This window comes from Portunus trituberculatus, chromosome 11 (assembly GCF_017591435.1).
Source record: "Portunus trituberculatus isolate SZX2019 chromosome 11, ASM1759143v1, whole genome shotgun sequence".
Classification (NCBI taxonomy): Eukaryota; Metazoa; Arthropoda; class Malacostraca; order Decapoda; family Portunidae; genus Portunus; species Portunus trituberculatus.
Window position 1 is genome coordinate 6,187,281 of NC_059265.1, and position 15,425 is coordinate 6,202,705.

A 15,425-nucleotide genomic window follows, 5' to 3' on the forward strand; every position below is an offset into this window, starting at 1 on the left:
CTGCCGGGACACTGGTCCACACACAGAGCGACTGTACCACCTCGTCTGACATGAAGAACTGGAAGCAGTGCAAACCACTCATGTCATTCCTTGGTACATCAGGATCAAAGCCACAAAAATCCTCAGTCAGGACTGGACCAGTACCGGGACGCTGGTCAGCAAAGGGATCAGATAAGACAGAGAAAGTATGGAGGGAAGCATGCAGTGCAGGGCTGCCTGGCCGCTCCTCATCCTCCACACTTCCATGTCCACATTTAAAACCATACACTCTTTGGCACTGTCCCTGAGAAACCATCCCATGCGCTCGCCTCGATACCCAGCTCCCCCTTCGCAGTTCCTCCACCCAACGGATTTGACATCACATTAAAAGAGAAATATATGGTATATAATTTTGTTTTTCTGTCATGTATTTGAAGGGTTACGCAAGGGTAAAAAGATTGAGAAACACTGCCTTATTCGTTACCATATTCTCTCTCTCTCTCTCTCCTTCGTTATTCGTTTTCATATTCTCTCTTTCCTTATTTGTTATCATATTCTCTCTCTCTCTCTCTCCTTATTCGTTTTCATATTCTTTCTCTCTCTCCCTCTCATTATGCGTTTCCATATTCTCTCTCTCTCTCTCTCTCTCTCTCTCTCTCTCTCTCTCTCCTCCTTATGCATTTTCATTTTCATCTCTCTCTCTCTCTCTCTCTCTCTCTCTCTCTCTCTCTCTCTCTCTCTCTCTCTCTCCTTATGCATTTTCATATTCTCTCTCTCTCTCTCTCTCTCTCTCTCTCTCTCCTTATGCATTTTCATATTCTCTCTCTCTCTCTCTGACCAATAGCGTGACTTCATAATTATATGTGACGTCAAATCAGCTGGGTGGAGGAGCTGTGAAGTGGGAGCCGGGAATCAAGGCGAGCACGCGGAATGGTTTCTTGAGGACAGTGCCTAGTCTTCTAAATCAACATATATGCTTTCCATCTCCCTTAATTGTCATCCTCGCCGCTTCCATCACTTTCTTCCTGGGAGCTCCTGGCCTCACTGTCCTTTTCTGGCAAATATTCCTCATGTGAGTCACTAACGAGGTCTTCTGATGGACTCTCATTGTCCTCAGAATCACTTTGTCACTGAATCATAAAAAACACACAAAGCGAGTAGATGAAGCACTGATGGAGCGATGGCGTGTGCATGTACTTCATCACTTCAGGAGCCAAAATTTTAAAATACCTTGAAACACCCTTAAAACACCCTAAAATAACCTTAAAACAACCAAAAACAGTCTTAAACACCCTAATACACCCTCAAATAGCCTTTAAACAGCCCTGAAAAGCACTAAAACAGCCTTAACCGATTACCGCCCAGTGGATCATATTTGGTGATCTGTCTTTGATGGCCTGTATCTTAAACATGCTAAGCAAATTGAGTTTAGAAAAGTGTTCTTACAGTAAGCAGAAGTGGGAGGACCTATTTATAGCAATGACATTCAAATCTCCCCAGTGGTCACGTCATTAGGAGGATTGAATTTTCGTGAATTTTTGTTCATGTTCAGTAAAAAATGGTGATGAAGTGTATGTCATATTTCTGAATCCTTTTCACTATACAAGCACAACACTTTCTACATGACATGTCAGTTGAATTATCTGCCCTATCATACCATCTACTGAATTGCAAGTTCACTACAATTAGAGGTGACAAATATGGTCTACTGGGCGGAACCGTTATCAGTCACTCAGTGTGAGATTCACAGCAGCACAGTTGCCTGTAGACATACTGTATACATCCTCCTGATTCTCTGATATTGTGAATGAATACTTTACAGAGCATATACTTACTAACTTGAAAAGTTATTTTGCTCAACAGCTGTGAAATATGTCTAATGCTCCTGTGAAATGCCTCAGTGTGCAAGAAGCTACACACTTGTCACGTAGTGAGGAGTTCAACGTTGATCATGATGCAGAAGTAATAATAGACTTGGTGAACATTCCTCCTGATGATGATCTAAGTGATGAGGATGAAGTTGATGATGATAATACACTTATACCAATGGTAAAAGATGTCCCTGGTGCCATTGAAATTCATACCACACAAACCTGGCCAAGGAATGAAGAAAAAACGACGTCTGGACTGTGTTGATACACCAGTGTGGAGTAAGAAGGTTAGCGTTAGTTATTTGTTTAGTATTATGTCATGTTTTGTGTTAATAAAGTAATATGATGATGATTAACGTGTATTCACCAGATTCTTTATGTCATGTTTACTCAGGTATTTGTCTGTGGGCAGAATTACTAAAAAACTAATTCATTGATTTTTCATCATTTCTGTTGGAGCTTTAACTTGGAAATGCATGTAATACTAAATATTTACTAAAGTGCTGTTTCTACTTTCAGGCACATGATACCACGGTACTCCAAGTGGGGTGAGATGTCAAACCAAACCGAAAAGCTGAAGGCCAAACTGCACCAACAACTTGATGGTCACACACCAGTTGACATCTTTGAGGATATTTCACCGACGACATCTTTGCGCTCACAGAGCGAGAAACAATCCGTTATGCACACACAGTGAAAAATGATCCCCTGTTTAGCTTGGAAGACCATGAACCAAAAGCCTTCATTGGCTTCCTGATCTATTTTGGGTACGTCACTCTTCCTAGCGAACGACTTTACTGGTCTGATGCTGATGATGTGGCTCAAAATACTGTCAAACAATTAAGCTCTATCCAGGAACAAGTACTTGAAGATAAAAGCGTACCTACATGTACAAGACAACAACAGTCGCCCACAAGATTGCACAGACAAGGCTTTCAAAGTCCGGCCCCTGATTGATATGCTAAATTCTTCATTCCAGCAGTATGGTGAGTTCCATAAGACTTTATCTGTTGATGAAATGATGGTGAGATACTATGGTCATGATGGCCTGAAGCAATTGATCAGGGGGAAGCCCATCTATCAGGTTTGGGTACAAGCTGAGGTCGCTTTGTGGTGATGAGGGTTATTGCTACAAATTTTACCTGTACTGTGGCCGTGAAAATCGTCCAGCACTCCAAGAAATGACTCTAGGGACACAGTTTGTTCAGTGTGATTGATAAACTTTTCACATCGCGTGGCCTCCTAACCATTCTCACTGGAAAAAACACGAGCCACTGGAACCATGCGAGAAAATAGGCTGCAGCAGTGTCCCGTTAAGGCCAGCAAAGTCATGACCAAAGAGGAAAGGGGTTCATATGACTGCAGGTTCAACAAGAAGATCCTTGTAGTCAAGTGGAATGACAACAAAGTGGTATCAGTAATGACAAACTATGACAGTGTTGATCCCCTCACCACGGCACAGAGGTGTGACAGAAGAGAAAAGAAAAGAATCGACATGGTGCAGCCTGAACTCATCAACACATATAACAAAGGCATGGGAGGAGTTGATCTGCACGATTGGCTCATAGGAAAGTACAGCACTGCTATACATGGGAAGAAGTGGTATTGGTGTCTCTTGACCAGGATGATAGACATGACAATCATCAATAGCTGGCTGCTCCATAGACTTGTGTCAGATGAGCCTATAACCCTCCTGGAATTTCATCGCCAGATTGCAGTGAGCTACCTCAAAGCTGCTGCTGTGAATAGAGAAAAGCCAAGATTCACCTCATCACTGGGTTTGCCGACACCTTGGAGTCTCCGACGTGATGGTGTACAGCACTTCATTACCCGCACTGGCGACAGCAAAAGGCTTAGATGCCAGTTAGTAGGATGAGACAAAGGCCAACAACAAAATGCGTGAAGTGTGACGTCGCACTGTGCATGGAGTGTTTTGCAAATTTCCACACACGTACATAAATATGAGGTCGAATGTTCATAGCAACAAATACAGTAATGTATATTTTGTGGATGAATAGCAGCAGTGCAGCAGAAAATTATATAAAAGAGAAATATGTGTATGCCAAGTATTATGACTCATTTTTGCTCATGTACAATTTATGAATAAAAAGGTACAAATTTGAAAAATTACAATTTGTAACTAAAAAAATACGCAGATGCTAAGTATAGTACGAAAAAAGTATATAAAACCTTGATTTTTTCCTTTACTAAGGTAAGTATATGTGAGCATCTGATGTGGTAATGTTGGTTGTTTGTGGTGGTTGTGGGTGTGGTTGGACAGTGGTGGTGGTGGTGGTAGTAATAGGAGGATTTTAAAAAGAAGAAATATTTTCCGGCCAAAGCAAGTGAAAAAAATTGAGGTTTATGAGACAAAATTGTAAGAAAAAAAATGCTTTCACACACCCCACACTCACCAAACACACACCACACCAGCACACACCATTCCCACACCTGCACACACCAGCAAACCACAAAAAACCCTTTGGAAACACTGGAAAACGCAAAAAAACACACATCCAAAAAATATATAGTTTACACAACAAAAAACATTTACACACACACACAGAATGGGACCATATCAAGAAGGAAAAACGAGACCAATTAAAATACTACTAAAATCACAAGCAGCAACAGAAGAAATATTATATAGAACAATACAGAAGGCTGCAAGGATATCTATATAAAGAAAAATAGAAATGAGGAAGGAAGATACAATGAACTGGCAGCAGCAGTAAGGGAAAAGAATAATGAAAGGTCAGAAGAGGAGAAGAAGGCATTTTTTTGGAGAATTCTAGGAGACAGGATAAAGAACAACTCAGTCATCCTATAAATCACTACTTCTCCTCCATTTTTGTACATTTCATACGGTATCTCATCCGGCCCTGCTGCCTTCCCATTCTTCTGCTTCTTCACACATTTCTTCACCTCCTCCCTGCTGATCCTTTCATTCAACTCATCTGCATCCTTTCTCTCCAGTGACACATGTCCTTCATCCACATCAAAGACCTCACTTACACCTCCAATCTCTTCCCAAAACTCTTTTATTGCCCTTCTCATTTCTTCCTTATCAGTCACCACTGCCCCATTCACCTTCAGGCTCTCCACATTCTCACTGTTAGGCATCCCCTCACCCCTCAGGAATCTATACCATTCTCGCCCACCTTCCACACCTTTCTCTCTAAGGGACTGAGTCACACTTCTCTCACTTGTAACTTTAGCATTCATTCGCTGCTGACTCACATACGCTGCCCATGCATTCAGGTACTCCCTTTCAGCTTCCTCACTCTCATGTCTCCTCTTTCTTAACTGTCTGCACATCCTATTCAGTCTCTTTCTTTCCTTCCTAGCATCCCTGATCTCATTATTCCACCACGGCCTACATGCATGCTTTCTGGCACTTGTTCTTGCATACCCTATCTGGCTTACTGCTGCATTTCTCACATTTTCTACAAATCTATCATTCAGTTCATCCACGTCGCTTAGACTTTCATCCTCCCAGCTCCTCTCACTCAAGTCCACCTGGAAATTCTCCCATCCTGCATCTCTCAATCTCCACTTTTTCCTCTTGGCCTTGGCATTTGTTCCATCTCTTCCATTCAACTTGCACTCTAACACTAGCATGTTATGGTCTGAGACTATGTCAATCATCCCATCTTCATCAATCCACATGCGGTCAACAACTTCACGCATTCTCCCATTCACTAGCATGTAGTCAATCGCAGACTCCTGGTTCCTCCCACACCAAGTCACTCGTCCTTCAGCCAGGGTCTCATTGAGATTCTCCAAACTCACCTCATTCACAAGCTCATCCAGCATCTCACCATTCCTGTTCATTTGTTCACCTAACATACCTATGTGGGCATTCATGTCTCCCATAACAATCACTCTCTCCAGCATACTCTCTTGCAATCTTTTTCAAAACACTATATTTTCTGCCATTCTCCTAACTGCTCTGTCGCCTTCCACTGTCATATACACTACCACTACGACTATCCTCTCAGCTCTGCCACTTTCACTCCTGCACTCCACTCGAACAGCTAGCACGTCCTCACTCTCAGCACTGTCTCCTATGTCCAGCTCTTCCACTCTCAGGTTCCTCACCTTTTTGTGGAGCAAGGCTACGCCTCCTCCTAACTTATCCTGTTTTCTACGCCCTTTCCCTATCATGACAAACTCATTTCCTTCCATATGCACCACGTCCCGCAGGTGAGTCTCCGTGATACCTACCACATCCAAGCTCCATTCATTCAGCTCCTTGCATAAATCCTCAAACTTGCCAGTGCCCCATCCTCTCACATTCACACACCCAATCCTCATGCATCCTGACGCCCTGTGGGTACCTCCTCTTCCTTTTACATTTACCCACTCTCCTCCCGCAGGTTCCCTTTCTCTCGGTAACCTGCTCTCTTTCACGCTTCTGTCCTCCTCTCTCATACAAACACCTGCCCCTTCTCTCTGGATTCTGTCCTATTCCCTGCTGCCTTCCTCCCAACGCTGAGCCCACTCCACCAAGTTCCAGGCCACCCACACCTTTCCAATAGTGGACATGTGTACGCCATCCTGTGTCCACACCTGCCTCCAGTCCATCCTCTCCCACAGCTGCATCCCATCACATTTCCAGTCTTCCAGTCTTTCTACTACCTTTCCATTCACCCATCTCCTCTCCCGGCCAAAGACCTGACCCTCCTTGTCCCTCCTCTTAGGGATACACATCACCAGGGGCCTCCTGTGTGTTTTACGCTCCACCACTCTGACTATCTCCTCCATCACTCTCACTGTCTCTCGTCCTCCTATATCCTCCAGCCCGTTTCCTCCTCCCTCTACCACCACCAGGTCTTCAGGCTCCATCTGGTGAAGGAGCTCATCACCGCCTCACGGATGACCCGAATATTGGCCCCTGGTCTGCTTTTGTCCATCACTCTATACCCACCTTTCGACAGGAGTATATCTCTTTCTCTACTCCTCTCATCAGGCTATCTCCAAACAGCCACATCCTCCTAACTTTGCTCCCTGTCTTCAGCCATAGCCACTTGCCATCCTGGATATGTCGCCAGGATTGCCGACCTATGCCCATCCATGCCGACTCACTATGGCCCTTACCTCTGCCACTCCTGCCTCTACTCCCAACACTGCCCTGGTCCTCCTTCCCTCTCTTACTATTGGCCTCCTGGGTACCTCTGCTGTTGGCCCGTGTCTGGCTGGGGGTATCTAGTGCACTCCTACTCCTAGCCCCTCCCTTGGCCTCCTCCTGTACCTTTGGCTCCTTACCTGCCTCCTCCAGACTGCTGTCCTTTTCCACCATCACCTCTTCACTGCCCCTTCCCTCGGTTACCAGGAGTCCGTTACAGCCTTGTTGCTGTAGGAGTGGTCGGACTCCTGTGGGGTCACCGCACCTGTGGCGCCCCCCTCCACCTCCACATCTCCTTGACTACTAGGGTCAGGGCCCTCCCCTGTTCCATCCGTGCCTCCCTCTTCCTTTGCTACCCGTTTCTCCTCCCACCATGCCCTGGTAGTGTCTAGGCACTCAGGGCATAGGCCTATTAGGAAGTCGTTCCTCAGTACCTTCTGGCTGGCTTCCTTAAGGCCCACACATCGCGTGTGGTACCAATCTCCACAACATTTACACGCGATGGAGTTACTCCTATTGTTCACCTCACCTTTGCATACCTTACAGTCGTTCTCGTACATCCTGCTAAAACAACAAAGAACGAAATCAACAAAAAAAAAAATCGGGAGCAAAACACACCACGTCTTACCTCCTCGACGTCAGGTGGGAGGATTCCATGTCAACACTTCAAGATCTTGATCTTGATCTTGATACTACAGGCGACTCGGGATCACTCCTGAGCCGGGCCTTTGGATCGGCAGCTCCTGTAGACGACAAAAGAAAGGCACACAGAAAAAAAGGTAAAAAAAAGAAGAAGAAAAAGGAAACAGGGTCCTTTGCTCTAACCGTCTGTACATCTGGCACGCCACATTCTCTCCAGAAACTCCTTCACCGCCTCAATCATCCTTTCATTCGTTTCTCTACTCAGTCCCAGCAGCACCACCATCCACTCCCTCCCCGTCTTTTCCACTCTTTCGTTCCTATTATCCCCTAACTCAGTCAACACCACTTGCATCATCTCATACCTGTCTCTGGCATACTTCACACACTCCAGCATCACATGCTCCACCGTCGCGTCCTCTCCCGAGTCACACATCTGGTACACTTTGCTGCGGGACTCAGACCACCTGTAACTCCTTGCATTCACATCCATACACTGTGCCCTAGCTCTGAAGAGAACATCACCACCCAGGCTTCCATCGTACCACCTCTCATACATCGGGGCCTCTTTCACCTTGTACCATTCCAGAGTAGTCTTTCGTTCCATCCCATTCCTCCATTCATTCAGTCCCATACTCTTCACATCTCTGTCTATCTCACTCTTCCACTTCCTCACATCCCATTCTGTTCCCACTCTGCCTCCTCTTGTCACGACCCATTCCAGCTCATTCTGATTCACCCCAGCCATTCTCACTGGCCACCCAACCTGTAGACCATTCCTCTCTGTCATTCTCATACACCTTTTCCTCCATTTGCTTCCACTTTCACTCCACAGATACACCTTCCTTGCTATTCTTGCATCATCCATTCTCTCAAGCCTAATCTTGTACCTAAGTGTCGCTTCTATAAGTCTTTCCCTAAAAGAGTTCCATCCCATATCATCTCTTAAGGCTTCTACTGCCGTGTACCTCGGTGCATTCAGTGCCAGCCTAGCTACTCTACACTGCCCCACTTCTAACTTGTCAATTTCACTCTCGTTCCATGCAATCACATCCATACCATACATTATACTGGGGACAGCCACACCCTTCCACACTTCTCTCAGCACGTCATACTTACTTGCTCTCATCCTTGCCGCGCTTCCTAAACGGCCCACCCACTGGTTCACCAAGCTTATTTTTTCATTCTTTGACTTTTCACACCCATTCGGACTCATCCACATCCCTAAGTACTTGTATTCTTGTGCCTGCTTCAACTCATTCTCTCCCAGCCTCCATGCTGTATTACATTCATCCTCCGACCTATTCACAATCATCGCCTTACTCTTCTCACTACTAAACCTAACTCCAAAATCTCTTCCATACCCATCAACCACATCCAGCAGACTTTGCAGCTCCTCTGCTGACTCACTCATAACCACTACGTCATCTGCATAAAGAAGCACACCTATCTTATCATTCCCCACACTCACTCCTGCATTCATCCTTCTCATTCTTGCTGCTAACTCCTCTGTGTACAGGCTGAAAAGGGTTGGTGACAAAATACATCCTTGCCTAACTCCTCTCTCACTCCTCACCCAGTCTGTTTCTATATCTCCTAAACTGTACTTAGCTCTGGTATCAACATACATGCTACGCACTATGTTGACTATCTTGACACTCAACCCAATCTTTTCTAGGACTCTACCTAGCATTTCTCTATTCACCCTATCATACGCTTTCTCTATATCCAGGAAACCCAAATACAATTTACCTCCATCCCTCTTTTTTTTCTCAATCATTTCATTCTCCACAAACATGTTATCCTCAGCTCTCCTGTCCGCACGGAAGCCATTCTGCTCCTCACCTAATACTCCAGCTCTCTCAATCCACTTACACAATCTGGCATTCAACACCGCACTGAACACTTTGCCTACTGTATTGACTAACACGATCGGCCTGTAATTTTTCAACTCATTCTTACTCTTGTGTCCGCCCTTATGCAGCAGAGTCACCCTGCACTCATTCCACATTCTTGGCACTCTCTCCTCCTCCCACACCTGGTTAAAAAGCTCAGTCATCCTGTCAATCACAACATCACCTCCATTTTTATACAGCTCATATGGTATTTCATCCGGCCCTGCTGCCTTCCCATTCTTCTGCCTTTTCACACACTTCTCTACCTCCTCCCTGCTGATCCTTTCATCCAGTTCATCTGCATTCCTTCTCTCCAGTGTCACACATCCTTCTCTCGCACCAAACACCTCACCTACACCACCCACTTCTTCCCAGAACTGTCTGATTGCCTCTCTCATTCCTTCCCTCTCTATTACAACTTCACCATTCAACTTCAAACTCTCCACTCCAACACTGTCTGCCATATTCTCACCTCTCAAGAACTTGTACCATTCACGACCACCTTCCATGCCTTTCTCTCTTAAAGATTCAATCACACTCCTTTCACACTTTACTTTGGCCTTCACTATCATTCGCTTTGTCACTCTCTGCTGCTTTACATACATTTTCATGCATTCTGGTACTCATTCTCTGCCTCATCACTTTCATACCTCTTTTTCCTCAGCCACCTACATTGTCTACTCCTTCTCTTTCGCTCCTTTGTAGCCTCTCTGATTTCATCATTCCACCATAGTTTATGTACTTTCTTTCTTCTTTCTACTCTCACATACCCTATCTTGCTCTCTGCAGCACTCCGCACATCCTCTACCAGTCTCTCGTTCACGTGCTCCATATCATGTACACCTCCATCATCCCAGCTTCTTGCACTCAGGTCCACCTGAAAGTTTTCCCACCCTACATCTCTCAGTTTTCACTTTCTCTTCTTACTGACCACTTTCACTTCTTTCCTACCATGCAACAGGCACTCCACAACCAGCATATTGTGATCAGACACAGTATCCACCATACCATCCTCATCTATCCACGTGTGACACAATTTCACGCATTCTTCCATTCACCAACACATAGTCTATCGCTGACTCCTGCTCCCTTGTACTCCAAGTCACACGTCCCTCAGCCAAAGTTACATTCAGATTCTCTAACTCCATTTCATCCACAAAATTCCCAAGCATCTCACCATTCCTGTTCACACGTTCTCCCAGGATTCCTACATGTGCATTCATATCACCCATCACCAGCACTCTCTCCCCTCCATGTTCTCTCACAACTCTCTTCAATATGTCATACTTCCTCCTGTTCTCCCTCTCAGCTCTTTCACCCATGACAGTCATGTACACCACCACCAGAACCATCTTCTCCACTCTGCCCTGACCATCTGTGCACTCCACTCTCACTGCCAACACATCCTCACTGCTCTCACACGTTCCCACACCAAGCTCCTCTACTTTCAATCCACTTTCTTTCCTATAGAGAAAGGCTACGCCTCCTCCCTGTGTCTCCTGAGTCTTACGTCCCTTCCCAATCATAGCAAACTCACATCCTTCCATTTGCACCTCACCTCTTAGGTGCGTCTCTGTAAGCCCGACTATGTCAAACTTCCATTCCTGGAGCTCCCTGGAAATATCCTCAAACTTACCCACACCCCATCCTCTCACATTCATGCATCCAATCCTCACACTCTCACTTGCCTGGCTAACAATGGCTTGAGCTTGAGCTTGAGCTTGAGTTGGGAGTCACCCAGCACTTGCTGTCAGTGTAGCCTTCTCCAATACACACCTGGAAATGGAAGAGTGGGGCAGGAAGTCTGAAGCATTAAAGCTTTCCCTCCCTCCCCCCTCCCTCATCATTCATCACATTCACACCTGTTCCCCATCCCTATCCCTGTCCCTGAGGGGTCCCTGTCTTTCAATCATTCTCATACGTTCCCTCCAGGCACCCTCTAAGAAATCTTTCACACCCTCTCAACACACAGCCCCAGCAGGTACTCCATCCATTTCCTAGCATTCCTCTCTCTCATCTCACTACATGCTTCTACTCCTATCTCTTCTGTCACTACACCTAACATCCTGTCTCTTGCACACCCGTACCCCTCACACTCCAGCATCAAATGTTTCTCTTATGTCTTCTATGCAAAATGTCGACATCATTGTATACACTTCCTCTATCACTCAAAGTTCTTATAAATGCAAAATAACATTAAAATAAAAGAATGTAATGTGAAATGGTAAAGGAAAATGAAAATAACACGAGTATTATATTCCCAATAGCGAAATGGAGGTGTTGGGGTCACTCACAAATCTTGCTGAAAACACATTTTGCTGTAAGGATTGAAATATTTCTACTTATCAGTGAAGTTGGCATTGTTCTGATATCTGATTTGTTATTAGCAAAGCAAACCAATTTCTAAACTACAATAGAATCGAGTCCAGCTGTGTTTTGGTTTACCGAAAAAAAAAAAAAACGTTAAAGTCACTGCAAGGAATATAACGTTAACATAACATAAATAATAGGATAACAAAGGGCCACCAGGGCCCATCTAGGTTATCCTGTATCAGTCGCACAGCGACCTCGTCATCAGTACTTAAAGATACACTTACAAGTACACAATACATTATATATTAATTCTAAATATTTGGCCCGTTAACAGGGCTAAGTCCTGCAGCGAATTCCTCTACAATCTGTGATCCCCATACATGGGGATCATGTCTTCTTTAACTATAGTAAATTTCTTATAAAAACTATCATGCAGCGCTATACATAATTATAAATCTAATAAATTTAAATGCTTACCTAATCTGTTTTTAAACATTGTCAAACTAGTGCTATTTACAACCGTCTCTGGCAATGCATTCCAGAAGTCTACCATCCTATGACTAAAGAAATATTTTCTTCTATCTAACCTGCAGCCTTGCTTTCTAATCTTCCTGCCATGATTTCTAGTCCTACTTCCCTCCTCTAAGGTAAAGAAAGATCTCACATCTATGTAGTTTGTATCTGAGAACATTTGAAATAACTCTATCATATTCCCTCTTATACATCTCCTCTCAAATGAAAACATGTTTAATTCCTTTAATCTATCTCTATACTCCAGGCGCTTTAATGCTGGTATCATCCTAGTTGCTCTTCTCTGAACTGCTTCTAACATGTTGATATCCTGCCTCTAATGGGGTGACCAGGCCTGTATGCAATACTCTAAATGGGGCTTAACATAGGAATTATATAAGCTACGCACCACTTCCTTACTTTTATAACTAACATTTCTATTTATAAAACCCAGGATCCTATTTGCCCTATTTCTTGCTTCTAAACATTGCTTTGAAAATTTCATAGTCCTGTCTATCACTACTCCTAAATCCTTTCCTTCCTCTACTGCCTCTAGCCAACATCCCTCCATCTCATAGTTAAAGTTTGTGTTGTCTTTACCTAAATGCATAACCTGACACTTTTTAGAATTAAACTCCATCTGCCACCTGTCTGCCCATGCTATCAGCCTGTCCAGGTCTCGTTGTATTCTGCAATTGTCCTTTTCACCCTGTATTGCACATGCTATCTTAGTATCATCTGTAAACTTTGATACTTTGCTACTAATTCCTATATCTAAATCATTAATGTACACCAAGAAAAGAAGAGGTCCTAGCACTGATCATTGGGGTACCCCACTAACCACTTCCTTCCACTCAGACATTGCCCCATTTAATACTACTCTGTTTCCTATCAGAAAGCCATTCACTAATCCAATCAACTAACCTACCCCCTATCCCATGTAGTCTCAATTTGTACACTAGCCTCCTATGCGGTACCATATCAAACGCCTTGCTAAAATCTAGATATATAACATCTATGCTATTTCCATCATCTAACTCCTTGGTAATATATTCTAATATACAAGCCACAACCACTACAACGTAACCCTCACAAATATGCAAAACGAAGAGGAGGAGGAGGATTGGGGTAGATTAGGAGGAAGAGGAGGAATGGGGTGGATTAGGAGGAGGAGATGTAGGGTGAATTAGGAGGAGAGCGGGCGAATTAGGAGGAGGAGGAGGAGGAGGAAATGTAGGGTGGATTAGGAGGAGGGGGCCCAAATTAGGAGGAGGAAATGTGGGGTGGATTAGGAGGAGGAGCAATGAGGTGTATTATGAGGAAGAATGGGGTGGATTAGGAGGAATGAGGTGCATTATGAGGAAGAATGGGGTGGATTAGGAGGAGGAGGAGATGTGGGGTGGATTAGGAGGAGGGAGGGCGAATTAGGAGGAGGAGGAGGAGGAGGAGGAGGAGGAGGAGGAGGAGGAGGAGGAGGAAGAAGAGATGTAGGGTGGATTAAAAAGATGGGGGGCGAATTAGGAGGAGGAGATGTGGGGTGGATTAGGAGGAGGAGAAGGAGGAGATGTATGGTGGATTAGGAGGAGGGGGAGCGAATTAGGAGATGTGGGGTGGATTAATAGGAGGAGGAATGAGGTGCATTGTGAGGAGGAATGGGTGGATTAGGAGGAGGAGGAGAATGCAGGAAACATAACACAGACTATAACGTCACATTCCATATATATAGAGAATAAAAAAAGGCAGTCACTAAGAAACCGTTTCTCCGCCGCCCACGCCATCCACAGCACGGCAAAGGACGCCACGTACCATGACAGCTGCAATAAACGCTGGAAATGACGTTTAAATAAGGCCTACTTAACACACAAAGGCACAGCTGATCTCGTCATTAGAGTTAGAGATCGCGGGACAATTATTTGATTTGATTTTTCTTACTTTTACTTTATGAAACATTTTGTTGTTGTTGAATAATTCATTTATTTTTTTCAGCTTGTTTTGTGCTTGTTTTGGTTTTGTTTCCATTTATATATATATATATATATATATATATATATATATATATATATATATATATATATATATATATATATATATTTTTTTTTTTTTTTTTTTTTTTTTTAATGTCGACATTTTAGGTGATGGTTTTCACGTTTTTATCGTTTTTTTTAATTTTTATTGATCTTGGAGAGATTTTTTTATTGTTTTGGTAGTTTATAATTCTCTTACTTCATATTATTTTGCCAAATTTTGGTTAAGTCTATCTTTTCTTTCCTTTTTCCTAATGTTGGCATTTTAATTTTTGTCTCTGTATAAGCTGTATCAAATCATAATGATAGGTACTCCCTTGTGTTGAGAGAGAGAGAGAGAGAGAGAGAGAGAGAGAGAGAGAGAGAGAGAGAGAGAGAGAGAGAGAGAGAGCAGCAGCAGCAGCAGCACATACATTTTGATTGTTCCACACAAGGATGTAGATGTTATTAAGAATAGACTAGGAAAAGAACTTGAATCATGTAACACCTGGATGATAAATAACAAGCTGTCTTTACATTTAGGAAAAACCGAAATTATGGTAATTGGATAAAAAAACAAAACTAAAAAATGTAGATGATTTTAATATAACATGTTTGGGCCAAGAAATAAACGGAGTAAAATCAGTAAAATACTTAGGAGTTCATTTGGATCAGTGTGTCTCAGGGGAGCTGAACTGTATACAGATAATCAAGAGGATAAATGCAAGGTTGAAATTTATGTACAGACAAGCAAAAGACCTTGATACAAAAATTAAGAAAACCTTATGTAGCGCCCTAATTCAACCTCACTTTGACCATGCATGTTCCTCTTGGTACTCTGGACTGAAAAGTAGATCTAAAAAACAACTTCAAATTTGTCAAAACAAGATTATCAGATTCATTTTAGGTTTAGACCCCATATCTCATATAGGACAAGCGGAGAGAGAAAAAGTAAATATGCTCAGTGTTAAGAATAGGGTAAAAGAATTAAAATTAAGCCATGCACACAATATTCATAACAACAGAAGACCAACATATCTTGCAGAACACTTCCATAAAAAACAGATACCTAAACAATTAGGACTAT

At 43.5% G+C, this 15,425-nt stretch overlaps 1 protein-coding gene across 1 annotated transcript; it reads right to left on the reverse strand.

Annotated features, from left to right (window-relative positions):
• Positions 1-9,941: 9,941 nt before the first annotated feature.
• LOC123502471 lies at positions 9,942-14,326 on the reverse strand. The gene is made up of 2 exons (XM_045251606.1): positions 14,142-14,326; positions 9,942-11,288 (listed from the first exon to the last, which is right to left on the reverse strand). The coding sequence occupies exon 2, from the start codon at positions 11,171-11,173 to the stop codon at positions 10,526-10,528; it is 648 nt and encodes a 215-aa protein (XP_045107541.1). The 5' UTR covers positions 11,174-11,288; positions 14,142-14,326; the 3' UTR covers positions 9,942-10,525.
• Positions 14,327-15,425: the final 1,099 nt, after the last annotated feature.